The 16,250-nt window shown below is 41.1% G+C and overlaps 1 protein-coding gene across 2 annotated transcripts in view; it reads left to right on the top strand.

Annotated features, from left to right (window-relative positions):
- ACO1 (aconitase 1) overlaps positions 1 to 16,250 on the top strand; it is a 36,286-nt gene that overhangs the window by 679 nt on the left and 19,357 nt on the right. For both annotated transcript variants that reach the window (XM_035309513.1, XM_035309514.1), the window contains exons 2-4: positions 9,844 to 9,964; positions 11,616 to 11,784; positions 15,237 to 15,374. In XM_035309513.1, the coding sequence (XP_035165404.1) occupies positions 9,868 to 9,964; positions 11,616 to 11,784; positions 15,237 to 15,374 (404 nt within the window). In that variant the 5' untranslated portion in view covers positions 9,844 to 9,867. The remainder of the gene's footprint in view (positions 1 to 9,843; positions 9,965 to 11,615; positions 11,785 to 15,236; positions 15,375 to 16,250) is intronic.

Here is a 16,250-nt window from a genome sequence, read left to right as displayed (position 1 = left end):
GAAAGGATGGAGGAAAAGCTTTAGAGGGTGGGAGGAGCAGGGTGAGGGCAAACCCTGTGTTAGGGTGAGGTTGTGCAGGTACAGGTGCCCTGTAGCAGCCGTGGTATTTGCGTTGCCCAGCCTGGCTGGGCACCGTGGCCGTGGAGATGCTTGTGTTCTGGGCTCTGGATTAGGTATACGTCCAGATTAGTCCCTCCATATCTGTTCAGTATATTGCTGTGTTTCATAACACCACCGCGGCTCTCTCTTATTTATTAACTGGATGTTGTACTTTGATATTTAGTTTCCACCTCTGAAGCTAGCATAGGTGCAAGAAGGGGGAAAATATGTAGAGACCTGGACTTCAGTGTGCTTTAGTATTAGCAGGAAACTTGGAATAAAACAGAGGATCCTCTCACCCAAAACTTGGAATTAATATTACTGAGCACTCCAGTCTGTGGCTATTGTTCGGACTGGCTCATTATCAATCCACAATACTGAAGTAAAGGAAGACCACCCTAGAGAAAAATATTAACACTGGAATGTTTATTTAGTACTGCTTTGCTTAAAAACAATTGTGCTCCATCAGAATGTCCTAATAAACTTCTGGGGATTGTTAACTTCTTCAAAGGACATAGGAAGAATTTAATGTGCATAGGGTAGGAAGTACAGCTGACTCTTATGCCTTACTGTGGTGGGCATAAGATCTGTGGTGTGTCTGAGGACTTGGAAAGTACTTTACTGATCCCGGACTTTGTAAAATAGAGAAAATTCCCCCGGAGCTTTTCAGTGTATGAAGGAGTCTGAGCACTTAGCTATAGGGATGCTTTACAAAGTGTATATGAGTATAGCAGACTAGTGCTGAACCAAAGACCGTAGGTCTTTCAAACTCTATTTCTAGCCATATGACACTTGTAATTTGGTGCTTTCCTCCTCTCCTGGTTCCCTTGAATGGAATACTAACCAATGAATGATACAATCCCACTCTGATACTTACTAATGAAGTTTTTATTGTAATTGTGGCAGAGCTTTCACAATGATTGCAGAAAACCACAGAATAATTATTATTAATATTTAAGTAGTAAGAATAGCAGCAAATCTCTTCCACTAGTATTCTTCAGCATGGACTCTCAATGCAGGCTTTTGCCACATAATAGCTGGAAGTTTTCTCCCTTGCTGCGGTAACAGTACACTTCAGATTACTGGAGGGGTCTGAATTGAAGAGTGGTCCCTTTCCTTCTTTTGAAACAATGAGAAGGTAAGGCTGAATCTTTTTTCCAGTTTGTCCTGTTTGTGTGAATAGGAGGTAAGAATTTTTCAGGGTTCTTGCCTTTAATGTTGGCCTGGGGAGTGGTTAACTCAGAAGATTTCCTCTGGGTATTTGGCACGTCCTCACAGGAATTGGGACATCCCACAATTTTAGGGCCAGGACTCCAGAAGCTTGTGAAATAGGGTGTTTAGTTTTGTTTTTCCCCAGCTTTTTTACAGAAAACTGTTCTGAAAAAGTCATTTGAATTAAAAAAATGTTTTGTGGAAACTTAGTTTTGTTCCCCTGGGAACGTGGCTGGTAAGCTCCGGTAACAGCTGGTTGGAATTGATGAAATTATATCAGATACCCAATTGTTCTGTTTGCAGACTGAAACCAAGTTTTGAAGGTTGGATTGATTCTTCTACATGAACAGTCGAATAGCTGCTGAGACTCTAGGCAGCAGATTTTGTTGTGAGAAGACTATCTTCCAGTATTTCCAGAGTGCAGAGGCCTGAAAATTAGGGGAAAAAAAACCATGATGTCAGATTTATTTCACAACAGTAATAATCCTTTCATCAGTTCTTAATCCTAAAAGGACTCCTTCCACCTACGTATTTTTGATTGCTCTGGAACAGGTCAGAGTTGCACAGAAGGAGTCCTAGGGGTGCAGAAACAACAGTTTACAGGGCTGGTACATTGCTAGTGGAACAAGTAGAAGAGGGCTGATTCACATTACTCTCATTTAGTTTCCACTTCCCATGCACTTCTGCAGTCATCCTTCCAACTTTCACATGAGCCTTTGAAACAAACAGACCAGTAATGTGTCTTTTAATCCTACATACTGAACTTGCAACCACATTTCAGACCAAGCATTTGTACATGCTTACAGCACTGTATTTCCAGCCTTCTTGCAGTGCTTCCATGTTGGCTTGCTGGTGGGAACGTGTTACTGCATGTTCCCCTGTATTTTTTTTTTCTAACACTGAAAGTTGGTTCTTTGTTAAAACTAGTCCATGCTGCATATTTATTAATATATAGTCTAAGACTGCTAACAGGGGAAATGAGTACAGCGGTAGGAAGTAGGTTAAAGTTCAGCATTACTCTTTCAGGGGAAAAACAAAAAAAAATCAAGGCTTTATTTTTCAGCAGCAGCCTCCAGATAGGCTTCCTTGTGTCATTACATGTAATACTGCTTGTTTTCCTGCAGAAAAAATAAAAAAAAGTCTCTACTTTTAACTAGAACACTCACTGGTTAGTCTGCTGACACAGTGCTCCTGTAACATTTATGCCTGCTTAATTAGGATCTGGACTTTTTTTTTTTAACTGTAAGGTTAGATCGCATTCCAGAGTCTGTCTGAGGATACTAGATACGTGTGCTTGCTTGGGTCATCAAAAGCTGGTGAGATGCACGCAAGAGAAGCGTTTCAACAATCCCTTGAGCAGAAAGTGAACTAACTGTGCCAAGTGAGGGAGGAGGAGGTAGCATTTGGTTTTCTGGAGGGATGACTTGGAGCTGAGTTTATTATCCACATCGTGAAACTGAGCACTCATTTAAACTTACAACTCACTTGGAGCTGGATTTTAAAACCCAAAGCCTTGATTTCGCAAGCGTGATCTCTGAACTAAATTTTCAGTTCCTGCATATACACCGCAGTGCTTAACGACATGATATTCTCAGAATGCTTATGATAGCCTGTGAATTATGTAGATTGTAGGGATATGCAATTAGCAGCCTTTCCAGTGTGCTTGAAGTATATCACATTGTGGTTTTGAGTAAGTATGTACTTCAGTGTTGCAGTCAAAGGTTTAGACATTAGGAGCAAACAGTAAAGTCAGTAATCCAAGGTCCCATTTGTGTTCCAGTACAAAGTTTCTTTTGAGCCTTCAGGTTGAAAAGGGTTCCCTGAAAGTTTGTGTAGAGAGTCTTAAATAAATAAATAAATAAAATCCTTTACATATTGCTGTATTTTCTTCCAGTGCACAACAATGAAGTGGTTTATACCATGAGAATACTTGCTCAGTTGTCAAACTGCTAGTGGACTTCTCTTTAAGGAGCTATGTAACTGTGGACTTCTCTGTGTAATAGAGAAACACAAAGACGTTCTTTCTCAGGTCTCTGGTTGCACTGAAATCTCATCACTGACAGTTCATATCAGTGCTGTATTATATCACTGTATGTTTCTTATATAGCTTTATCTGTCACAGGTAGAGCAAGTGGTAAATAGTAAGAGCTTCTTTTAATCAAAACAAGAAACCTGTGTTTATTGCAGCTGTAGCTGTACTAATCTGTTCTGTGTGCATACAAATGTAATTATAGCTAGATACATTATACAACAAGATGCTGCTTGTTCTAGTAGTGGTGTACTGGAGTTGAACTTTATCCAAATGCCAGGGGCATTTTTTTTTTCAATGTATGCCAAGATAGCAGAAACGTTTTCCTTAAGCAATTTTATATTTCAAATATTTTTTCCTACCACACAAATATCTGTATTAACTTTTTTTTTTTCTAAACTGTCTTGAGTTATGGATGGATTTACTTGCCAAAGAAATACTACTGCAGAAACCTTACTCATGCTGGATAAGCTGCTTTTCCATATCAAACATGTATACTTCTGTCAGCATGCTTAGCATGGATATTTTCAGCCAAGGTAGGTGTATGCAGAGCATGTTGCAATTCCAACAGGACAGAAGTTCCTACCTGATGGACCTGCTAGGAGATCTTAGAATCATGGAATGGTTTGGGTTGGAAGGGACCTTAAAGACCATCCAGTTCTAATCCCCTGTCACGAGAGGTTCTGACTACCTTCCAGATCTTGGTTTGTGGCTAAGAGATCTGAAACTCTGGTAAACTGAAGAAATAGTCATCAACATTTGTAATTAAGGCTCATTGCTACGCAGAATGTGAATCCATGAGTAGAGCTCTGCAAATTGTAGACACTCACCTTCTACTAGTGAACAGAGCAATAACCCCAAGTTTCAGAAGTGCTCTTTAGCAATATGTAGTTCTCAGTAATGACAGAAATTACATGCTCAATATTGTGATGGATTTACAACTCAGTAGTGTATTGCTCTGCTGCAGCTCCTCTTAGATTTTTATTCGCACATACATATGGATGCGTGCACACAACATGTTAATCTGTTGAGTAGACAAATCTAAGGGAAGCAGCTTGTGGAGGCAGGAGGGGGAGGATGATCCCAACTGAAGATGGCAGAGATGCGGTCAGGTACAGGACACAGGTGGTAAGTGCTGTATTTTCCAAGCAAGGCTGTGAGCGATCCATGTGTCTTCTGCCTTTTTCCCATCATCACGCAAGGACTTCTATCATAGCAGTCCTGCCAGCTCACACTCCCTGCCTTTTTCCAATTTTCAGTTGGATGTTTCTTCACAGACACCTGTCATACTTGCAGGTCTGAGCCTTCAACCTTTGCGTTTGCTGAGTGTAACCACTTCCAGTGTCCTGCAGGATGCCCCAGATAAACTGCTGCTTTGCTGATTCTGTGCTAAGTCATTCTTCACTGCGGAGACAGAGAATGTACCTGCTGTCCAGGGAAAAGTCTGTTTCAGTCAGTCAAGCCACTAGATGTTTAATTTTTTGAGTAGATGTTGCAAGTGATTCCTGCCTGTTAGTAATGGAGGCACCTTTGCATAATTTGTAAGACAACAACCAAGAAACCAAAGATGGATTAAAAGAGACAGTGGTGGTGTACACTTGTTCCTTTTCCCTGAGTGATATGCATCAGTACTAAGAAGATAAATGACTGTGCCTGTTATGTACCTACATTCAGACTTTATGGTTTGAAGTTTAGACAGAAGTTCCCTCATCCAGGGATTTTTTTTCTTTCTGCAGGTCAAACAAAATGAATGTGCGTTCTTGGTTGGTCCTCAGGCACTTCGGTAATAAGTGGTTATTACTCTTCAGGAGTCTTTAGTATTGCATAACATGAGTGTCAACAAAAGAGCATGAGTTACTATTAACATATTATTTCAGCACAAAAATACTACATATGAGAAGGTTTTCCTGTATTCTGGATAGTGACAAATGAGTGTCTCCCCTGAGATCCCTAAAAAATTAGGATGCTAAATGGTATTTAAAGTGGAATCTGTCGTCAGGTTCTCTTCTGTAGGTAGTGCACCTCTTCCTTCTCTACAGCCTGCGTGAGATAACTTCTGCAACTGCAAAACTGCAGGATACATCAGGATGCTTTTTCAATTACATCTGTTTCACTAGTGTTTCAGCTTGCTGAGTTTGTTCCAGGTTGCACTGCTGCTTTTAAAGGGGTCTGAAGCAGAATCCAGGATCCACAGTCAATTGAGAACGTGCTTTAAATAATGCCCCAATATACTGAACTTGGTCCTTTTCCAGTTGGTGTTGTGACATGACTAGTACTGGGTTTATGTTGTCAGAAAAGTTAAATCGGTCAAAGATGTGAAAACTAAAAGTGTGAAAACACACATAAAATGTGTTTAAATCCCCTGTGAATTTTCTTAAGAAAGTGAAATTAAGTTGCATGTCTTAATCCTTTTTGAGGATCCATGTGAGACTTTATGCATTTGATTTTATATATTTATATTTAATGTATTTGATTTAGTTGATTAACTTTGAAGAGAAGAAACAGGGAAAGAGGAGGATACAGATACTTCTTTCCTTCTGTCCATTGGGATTGTGTGTACGTTGTATATGTTGATCATCCAGCCACATGGTCTTCAGGCTGCCACAGAGGTCTGCATACACAATGCAGCCCATGGGCATATTTGCCCTGGTCTTTTCTTGCAAGTAAATGTCTGAGCACTCATTGTAAATGCTGAGTGTATTGACTACTCAGTACATATGGTGTGAGGAATGTTGCTATAAACATATTTTGCTAGTGTGAATGCTTTGTTAGAGTGTCACAAAACAAGATTTTGTTGCAGGAGAGATTTGAACCCTCCTGTGTCATATCCACTGATACAGTATGGAACAGCTGTTTTAGCCCAGGGTTTGTTCTCTGCTCTGAAGGGCAAATGTTACATGCATGAAAAACAGCTTCCTTTTTTATATTTTGAAAGCTATGACCTAGTCCAAATAAATTTCCCGCTCTTGGTATTCAAGTTTTCCATGCTGATGCTTAGAATCTTGCACTTTTGCTCCTGTGGCGAAGGAGAGCTGGAGCTGGGAAAGCCAGAACAACAGGAAAGCCAGAAACCAGACTTCTCTGTGGTGAGCTGATGTGCAGTCCAGGGGTAAATTCTAGATGTTCTCCAGCAGAAGATGGAGGGGGTTAGCACAGCGCTGAGCATTGACATCGATATGACAAGCTGAGTGGGTAACAACATCAATAGTTGGGGAATTTGGATTAAAGGATGAACAGCATTAATATGAACCCAGTTGCCAGTGCTGGTGGAATTGTATTAGCAAGCACAGGAAGGGCTAAAGTAAGGCTACTGTTTACCTGGTATACTTTATACGAGTCATGAAACCCTTTGAAAAGGTTCAAGTTATGAGGATATGTGTCTTGGCAGATGATATTTGGAGGGGAATATGTACAGAAAGGAGTGTCACTGCGTCAGTAAAACACCTCAGTGAAGAATGTGAAATTTACCATGCTGCAAAAAATAGGAGATTTTTATTGCTTATGCCTAGTAACTGAACATCCTTACTCCAAATTCAACTTCTAGCATTTGGTCACAAAGACATGGATTCTGCGTGGCGGAAGCTTGATGGCTTTTGCCTCAGTGATTGGCATTGTGGCAGTCTTCTGGCTTGTGACACTTTTCCTTTCTCATTCAGTTAATCCTCTTTGTGTTGCACCTCAGAGCTCCTCTTGCTCCTTTCTCTGAGTCCAGAACAGCACGGACGTTGAGGAAGGGGACTGGGTGGAAGCAGAAAGCTGGGGCTGCGGTTACGGTTCTCTTCCAAGGCTGTGAGCAGCGCAGCTCACAGCTCGTGGCTGTTGCCCTGAAGACCCTGGGTCTGTTCACCCCTCTCCCTGAGGGCTGGCATGAGGAATCCCCTTCCAGATGTGGCCTCCGTGCCATCCCCTCACAGGGCAGGAGATTGAGTGCTTTCTGTGGGGCGGCTGCTCAGCTGCGGCCGTGCGCAACGCATGTGGCCCTGCACACCGAGCCAGTCCTCTGCTGACAGGTGCTGGCTAACCTGTTTGCATATTTACCTTTCCGTGTCTGCACAGCCTGGATAAATACTCTGTGCCGCAATCACGAGTTAATCTGTGTCCATTGCAGTGATTACTTAAGGTTTTGCTGGTGGAGTCAGCCTGCAAAGTGTTGCTTCCTCACGTCTTTTTGGCCGGTCAGCCAGAGAAGAGAACACGTGTTTAGGCCCTGGTGCCCCCCAGTCTGGTATATTTGTTTAACTAACCGATGATGGCAAAGAAACGCTAACAAGTCAATAAAGTGTCCATCATAGGATCTTGAACTCGCACAGGTTTGACAAGACACTGACTTAAAAGAGAAATGTTGCTGATGCAATTTATACTTACATGACAATATGTGAACCGAATACAGTGGCCTTGTTAGGGTCATATTGAAGATCTGTTACATCTGTCAGGGAATACCTCAGAGTATCCTATCTTCAGCTGCCCTTCAGCTTTCCCATGAGAAATGAGAATGCATAAAATAAAGTTCTCAGGTTGGAAGGCAGAAAATAAAATTTAGCAGCAGCACAGCTTGCAAGGAGAGGAAGGAAGCAGTTTATTTCAATCATGCTCAGTCCTAGAAGGACAGGGTTTGCTTTGGAAGAGGAATACCTGAGTAATTCATGCTGTTCAAAGAAGAAAACCAAAATTGGACGAGGTTGTATAAGGGACTGGTACCTGCAAAGCTGGGATGAGGAGTCTGAGAGAATAACATGTAGACGGGAACGTGAGAGGTGGTATGGTAGGCCCACTTGTTTCACGATAGGACAAATTCAAACACACGTGTAGCAGCTGGAGTTTTAGGGACACAATACAGGATCCAGTACGTAATAGAAAATCACTTCAATTTCTCTGCAATAAAGGAGTAAGTTGTGAATGCTTAGGAGTATACACTGTTCTCTGAGAGGGGGAAGCTTTTGTGAACTTCCAGATACAAGTTTATAGTTTACAGCAAACAGTGCCTCATTTTAACTTCTGTTTTTTTGGCGTTTGCAATCTGTTCATTTTCCTGCCTTTCTGCCTTCTCTGAGCACTCAGTTTTTTTCTCAAAAATTTTCCCTTGTTTTGTGTGGCAGAATGCTGGAAATTTTCCTTTCTTCTATGGTATCTTAATGCTTTACACCCCAGACCTTCATTTGTCCTCATCTCTGCTTTCTCTGTCCCAGCCTCACCTCTAACTTGGTTGTTGTCTTGGAAGTACATGGGATGTGATTTGTGCTGGAGTGCTTCAGAAATCCTCCATAAACATATTCCACATGCTAGAATTTCCTTAATGGTTAATGAGACTGATGGGTGAAATAAACTAAAGCACTCTTTGGCCTGGTATTCACTGTAACTAACAAATGCTGGCCTTTGTGCAGTCCTTTGCACCAGTCTCAAGCAAGGATGAGCATTTCATACTGTGGTTGTTTTTTGTCTTTGTTTGGGAAACTGAGGCAAAGAGAGATAGTCTTACATGAATGAAAATAAGAGCAGTGACTTGTGGAAAAAGCAATTGGTCTGGTTATATATTTTCTAAAAAATAAAAAAAATAAAAATCTGTGTATGTTTCCAGGCCAGAGGAGAAAATCGTCCTTACTGTTAAATTGTTAGCTTGTTCCCAGGCATATGTTAGCCTAAAGCAGTGCTCCCAAAAGAGCCCTGGGCAGAGTTCAGGTGCTGGTGTCCTAGGAACTGTTTCAATAGGCAATTTGCATGCAACCAGCTTTTCTGGAGATTGACAGATAACTTCTAATTACAGCCCTTCTGTGCCAGATGGCCTTGATATTGGGAATATTCCTGTGTACTTTAACGTGTGTAAGTAATCCTAGAAGTTGTAGGTCCTAATGGAGGGTTCTGGCAGCTGTACTATTAGGATAACGACACCAAGAAGTCTCAAACTGAAATGATGTTTAGAGTGGAGTCAGCTTTAATTTTTTTTTTTTTTTTTTTTGTGGGTACTCAAGTGAATCTTACTGACATCAAGAGGACTCCTTGTTTCTCAGATAGTCAGTCAGTGTTAGTAGTCTTAGTGTGCAACATTTTCAGACTCAAGTTAAAAACATCATGTTTTCTGTTTGGTTCAGCTTGAATTTTGAATGCGGATGCTTGTCTCTTCAGCTTTAGACTACTGCCAGTTAGGAAACAGGACCATGTTGTTGTAGTGGCTTCTGGATCACAGAGGCACAAATGGGTTGTCTAGAAGCAGCCCCAAGAAGATGCTAATGCAGACAATGTCAGTCCAGAAATTTGAGCTTCCTTTTTAAACCACATGGTTTATCATATGTTTTTACAATACTCTTCCTGCGGACCTTCTATCTCTGAGGACATGTTTCAAGTAGATTGTGGGGAAGGGGCATGACTAGTGTAGTCTGTGCAGTACCTTTTGTCTGGTATAGGTTTTCCGTGTGGGACAGGTGTTTTGTGGGATTGTGGAACACGTCCTTTTTATGTGGGCAGATACTGTGAAAATGGCTCTGATTTTATTTTCTTTTGTGTTTTAGGGACACTAGGTGTCTTTAATAACCATGAGCAACCCTTTTGTACGGATTGTGGAGCCGCTAGACCCTAAACAGCCCCTAAAGAAGTTCTTTAATCTGACCAAATTGGAAGATGTGAGATACGGTATGTTGACAACATGAAGAAAGCATTCGGTTAGCACTGATGAGCAGTACCTGAAGAAGAGACATTGCAACATTGGATGCTATGTGGTTTCTGATTGTACAGTCACGGAGAGAAAAATGTATTCAGAAGTGTTCATTGAAAACAAACTTACAGCAAAATTTATTTCTGGAAACTTAGAATTACAGAAGTGCTGGCAAGTTGACAGTTATTTTTTTCAACATGCTGTGCACACAAACTGCATGTTGCAGTCTTGTTTGCCCCGAGTTAATGAGGAGGACTAGCCAAAACTAAGAGAGCAAGTTTTACCATATGCTGTCCTGCCGCTGTGAAAGGCTGGAAAGGACCTAACACTGACTAAATCATCCAGAAGAGTTGTTCAGCTTTAAAAGGAAGAAAGAATAGAGGCTACAAGAATTGTTTCTGAGGAGGCTTTTTCTCTTGTTCCACTGATGTTTCCTGAATGTACTCAGGTATACTCCATGTGGCAGTAGTAGGAATATTGCAAATCATGCCACTGACATAGAAAACCAGTATCTATAGCATATATAATACAGCTGTCTGTGTTGGGTGTTTTTCCTCTTTCAAAGAGGAAACAGGTGAGTAAAGAGAATTCAGGAAACAAGCTTGGAAGAGGAGGAGTATTTTCTCTGAATGTCAGCAATACATACTCATTGCAGGCTCAGACAGCGTGTAAATGAGGAATGAATTAATGCTGGACTTTGTCTGTGGAAAGCATAGGTGAGTCTGAAGAAACAGGCAAATGCCTATATGGTATTACCAGTTGATTTACTCCAGAATCCTAATGTCCAGATTCTTTAAGGAAACAAAAAGTAATTTTCACTGTGCAGAAGAGAAATGGAATAACGTAGCAACTGTGTGTAGTGGAATTGAAAACCAAACAAACAAAAAAGCCCCCACAAGTGTTTCTGACTAAGTGACTTCTGTGTCTGGGGAGCCCTGGATAGAAAGTTAGGACAGACTTCTCAGATTTTTGAATTGATATACTCTGAGACAAAATCAAACAGCTGTTATTACAGTGAATGAGGAAAGGAAGGGCAGAGAAGCTTTTACTTTTTCTTCACACCTGTTGCTTGTAGTAGAGCTGTCAGGACTGCTCTAATATTTTCTGTCATCTAATACATGTATTTCTGACTTGAACTAGAAGATCAGCAGATGCACAGTCTTGCTGCAGTTCAGTTTCATTCTCCATCTCTGGAGAAGAAACTGGTTAGACCACCAATTGTGTGCTTTCCACTTTGCAAGGTAGAAAATTTTGGCTTTCTGTGTTTGGTGCAAAGAGTGAGAGGAAACTGTAGAGAAACTAGGTGAGCACAGTCTGTTTCCAGAGTAGAGTCACTGTGGAGGGCAGGGAGAGCAGTGGAAAGCAGTCCTTTCACCACTACTTTCTACTGTCGCAAAGGAATGACAACAGTTAATCTGTTGTAGGACTTGAGTGGAACTGAGTGGCACTGATGTCCTGGCAAAGCTGGGAGATAGAAATGGGTGTCTGATAAATTGGAATAAAGCCTCGTTAGAATTTGAGGACAGCAACAGAGCATCTGCTCGGGGCATGGAGCTCTATGCTTGTTTAGTTATAAAATTAGTCCCTAATGTAAAAGCTTAATTTGTTTCTTGCCTCTTACCCATGCAGCACGTCTGCCATTTTCTATTCGAGTCCTCTTGGAAGCAGCAATCCGTAACTGTGATGAGTTCCTAGTGAAGAAGCAAGATGTTGAGAATATTCTCAATTGGAAAGTCGTGCAACACAAGAATGTTGAAGTGCCATTTAAGCCTGCCCGAGTTATTCTCCAAGACTTCACGTGAGTTTGATGATCTCCAAAGCCAGGAAGAGGGGCTCTTGAAAGTCCAGCCGTGCTCAGCTTGGGGTGGAGGGGGTGAGCTAAGGAAAAGAATAGCAATGAAATGTTTTACAGGAATTATTTCAGCTTTCCTGAATGTTATATGACAAACAGACAGCACCTCGGGAGGCAAACGCTTGTGCTAAAAGCACTAGATGAAGTACTTCTGGGATGGAGAAATAAGTATCTTTATGAAATTCTTGAAAAATGGCAAGGGAGAAAATGAGATGAATAAATTTGCATCCAAATGAAGGAATTCAGAGTTAAAAGGTTTTCCTGTCACTTTTAGTATTTTTTTTTAATATATTTCGCAGGGGCTCTTGCTTTCAATATTTTACCCTTTTCAATTCTCATTTACAACCCACATCATTTATTTTCTATTTTGAATCAGTATTATTCCAAATACATATTTTTAAAGACTTCTCAGCTTTAGAAAAATAAATGTCTGCTTTTTCCCAGAAATGCCAGTTGAGATTTCTACCTAATGACTCTGAAAACAAGGTGCTTGTATTGCAGTGGTGTTAATTTCCATATGTCAGTGTGTAATAGTCCCTGATAGTTGTGGAAAGCCAATTTTCAGGTGGAACGATAACTTCTCTTTTTAGTACAGTATTTAAAAAATATGTAGTATAGTATGAAAGTCCACTTTCCTTTGTACCTTTGCCCTGTACCTTTGTGCAGAGAGATTTCAGTTCATCTCTGGTAAGCCCCAGTTGCTAGGATTTGAGTTGATTTTATTCCTCAGAACAGTAATGTATCTTGACTGTCATACGTTCTGGTTTTCCCAAAGGCTCAACACAGGTCAAATTCTGAAGACATTTGGAAAAACTGGCAAAGCTTCAGTTGAAAAAAAGTGCTGATTTCCTAGTTTTTTTGCCTTTTTTTTTTTTTTTTTGCCTACCGGCTGTTGTTAACATTTGAAAAAAAATTGAGTACAGAGGAAGCCAAACTTACAAGCAAATTGTGTTCCTTTTGTTACTGAGTTTCTTTCTTGCCCATTACTCTCCTACTGAGTTTTCTAAATCTCCCTATAAGTCTGCAGAGCAGCTGCATTCAAAGACAATCTCTTGAACATGCCCCTGTGAGGGAGCTTTTGAAAAGTGCAGCCTTTGCCAGCTTTACAGATGCCATAAAACAATAACATTCACAGGTCCTGGATTAGAATTATTGAATTTCCTAGATCTGACTGCTCTACAAATATGCTGAGTTCACATACAAATGTAGAAGGATATTGTCTCTGTTTCTTTTCAACTGTATAATGTTTGTAGCTGGAAAAATAACGCTGCTTCTCACCTGCTCCCAAGCCTGCCCTCTCTCAATTCCATTCAGGAAGCATAATATAGCATCTGCTGTTTTTCTTGGTGTATGCATACTCTGGGACAGAAAAAAACCTTCTTCAAACTACTAAGCAGCTAATTGTGTCAATGCTAGGTAACACAGAACCTGTTTTTGCCTTTTTTTCTGTAAACACTCAGGTTTTTCACACTAAAATTCTGCAGGAATTAAAAAGCTTTTTCTTTCTCGGTACTGTTTAGGCTGGAGAAGAAGAGGCTCAGGGCAGATCTTATTAAGATATATAAGTACCTGAAGGGAGGGTCTGAAGAGGATGGAACCAGTCTCATTTTAATGGTGACCAGCGACAGGACAAGACTGACAAACAAGAGATTCCCTCTGAATATTAGGAAGCAATTCTTTACTGTGAGGGTGGCAGAGCACTGGCACAAGTTGCCCAGAGAGGTTGTAGAGTCTCCCTATTTGGAGATAATCAGCAGCATGGGTGGCCTGCTGTAGGTGGCCCTTATTGACCAAGGGGGTTGGACCAGATGACCTGCAGATGTCCCTGCCAGCCTGAACCCTTCTGAGATTCTTCCTGCTTTGTTTCTGCTGTAGTTTAAAATCTTAATAGTGTCCTTATAATGAGTTAAAAACAAAGCCTTGCTCCTTTGGGCCGCTCTTGCGGAAACTTGTTTTCCATAGGATACTGAATGATGCCAGATCCATACAGCCATATCACAGAGCCATAGAATGGTTTGGGTTGGAAGGGACCTTAAAGCCCATCCAGTTTCAACCCTCGTGCCCTCAGCAGGGACACCTCCCACCAGACCAGGTTGCTCAAAGCCCCATCCAACCTGGCCTTGAACACTTCCAGGGATGGGGCAGCCACCACTTCTCTGGGCAACCTGATCCAGTGCCTCACCACCCTACACGTGAGAAATTTCCTCTTCATATCTAACGTAAAGCCACCCTCTTTTAGTTTAAAGCCATCACTCCTTGCCCTCTCACTGCACCCTCTGACACAGAGTCCATCCCCACCTTTCCTGTAGGCCCCCTTTAGGTACAGAAGGCTGCTACAAGTCTCCCCAGAGCCTTCTCTTCTGCAGGCTGAACAACCCCAAGTCCCTCAGCCTGTCTTCACAGGAGAGGTGCTCCAGCACTTTGGTCATCCTCATGGCCCTCCTCTGGACTCGTTCTAATACTTCCATGTTCTTCTTGTGCTGGGGGCCCCAGAGGTGAACGCAGCACTCCAGGTGGGGGCTCGCGAGAGCAGAGCAGAGGGGGAGAATCCCCTCCCTCACCCTGCTGGCCACGCTGCTTTTGATGCAGCCCAGGGGCTTTCCGGGCTGCAAGTGCACAAAACACAGACAGCTTTTTAAAAATTTATTTTTATTTTATGTTTGAGTTAGCCATCAGGAAAATCAGATGCATTGTTATGCAGGAGGGTTTCCCAAACTGAAATGCACTTTTGAATATACAGGTATTCTGCAAAGGTGTTCTGCTGTCTTAAGAAGTTTTGCTGTAACTTAAGAAGTGTGATGCCCTGCTTTGCCAGTGAAACTGGTAGAAGTATGGAACGTACATCTCTAAATCGGGAGAAGATTCTCCTGTGCTTCAGGAACCTTGGAAGAGGTGGTCCTTGCCTTAAAATCAGCTAATGAAACAGAATGGAAGGAAGGATATTGTTGTTTTCCCCTCCACCACCCTCATTTATTATTATTTTTTACGTGACTGGAGAGGAGAGGGGAACAGATTAAAAGAAGAGAAATCAGTTCAAGGTCCCAAAGGAATGCTGAATAGGACTAGTTTTCTGGAGTCCCAGCCAAGCATGTTAAAATGCATCTGTTTTTTTTTTTTTTTTTTTTTTTTTGGTTTAATTATGGTTTTAGTTTTTCACTGTTGCAATGCTCAGGATATAGAAACAGTTCTGTCTCTTCTATTCTTCTGACTTCATCTTCCCAAGGGTACCATCTCTGCAGTAGAGTAATCATCGTGATGCTTAGGGGAACGCTATAGTTTGCTTCATATATGGCAGTAGATGTCTATTCTGAGTCTCAGGACCTGGGTTATGTTTGTTTTGTTTTGTTTTTGTTTATTTTCTTTACCAAATTGTTTCACCTTTTCTAATTCTCTTTTAGTGGGGTGCCTGCTGTTGTTGACTTTGCTGCAATGCGTGATGCTGTGAAGAAGCTTGGTGGGGATCCTGAAAAAATCAATCCTATCTGTCCTGCTGATCTAGTGATAGATCACTCCATCCAGGTTGATTTTAACAGGCGGTAAGGATACAAATTCTGTCTTAATTCTTAAGGTTAATTAGGAAGCTAGATCTGATTACTGGTAGTATAATTGGTGATACTCAAGCATTTGGACCCTAGCAAGTGATTAAGTTAAATTGTTGTATGTGTTGCTGTTGTGAACAAAATGTTTTATTATTTATTTATTTTTTTTTTTCTGTAGAGCATTTCTAAGTAGCACAAGCCTGGAATAAAAGTTAATGGAAACAGGCTCAGTCCAGACCTGTGGTGATCACAATTTTCCATAATAATGTTGCATTATTATTAGTTGTTCAGAAATAGCTTTTTTCCACATGTATTTTTTGACCTTGTGGGCCTTTTTGGAAAGGACAAGCAATACTGTCTCCTTTCTTCCTTATTAATAAAAGAATAGACCTTAGCTGCCCTAACCCAGCTGTTTGCTAGTTCAATACCTCCACAGAGAACACATTGATTAATACGGTCCCCAAAAGTACAGGAAAGCATAATGCTAATGGCTCTTCAGTATGCTAGAGACAGACAAACACTTACTAGACTTGCAGTAAATACAATACATAAGGGTCCTTTTAACCTCTATGGTCTGTAAATGTGTGCCTCCCAAAATACTCGCCAAAATGGATCCTGCAATTACATGTTTCCTGGTGGTTTTCCATTTTCCAAACTTCTGAAGTTTGTTGGTCTGCTAAAATACTGTGTATTTATTTCCCTCTGTATGAGATGGTTTTGAAGCAGGCCACTTAAATTATGGCATTACAAGGAAGAAAAGTAATAGAAGGTGGAAATTAAAGAACATAAAGAACATTTTGTCAGTGCCAATATTTCAAGGCCTCCTCAAAGTAAAAATACTAAACTTCTGAGCAAAAATGTATCATAAAATCT

This window comes from Oxyura jamaicensis, chromosome Z (genome assembly GCF_011077185.1).
Source record: "Oxyura jamaicensis isolate SHBP4307 breed ruddy duck chromosome Z, BPBGC_Ojam_1.0, whole genome shotgun sequence".
Classification (NCBI taxonomy): Eukaryota; Metazoa; Chordata; class Aves; order Anseriformes; family Anatidae; genus Oxyura; species Oxyura jamaicensis.
Note: the sequence above shows the minus strand (reverse complement) of the source record. Positions and strands in the feature narration are given on the sequence as shown.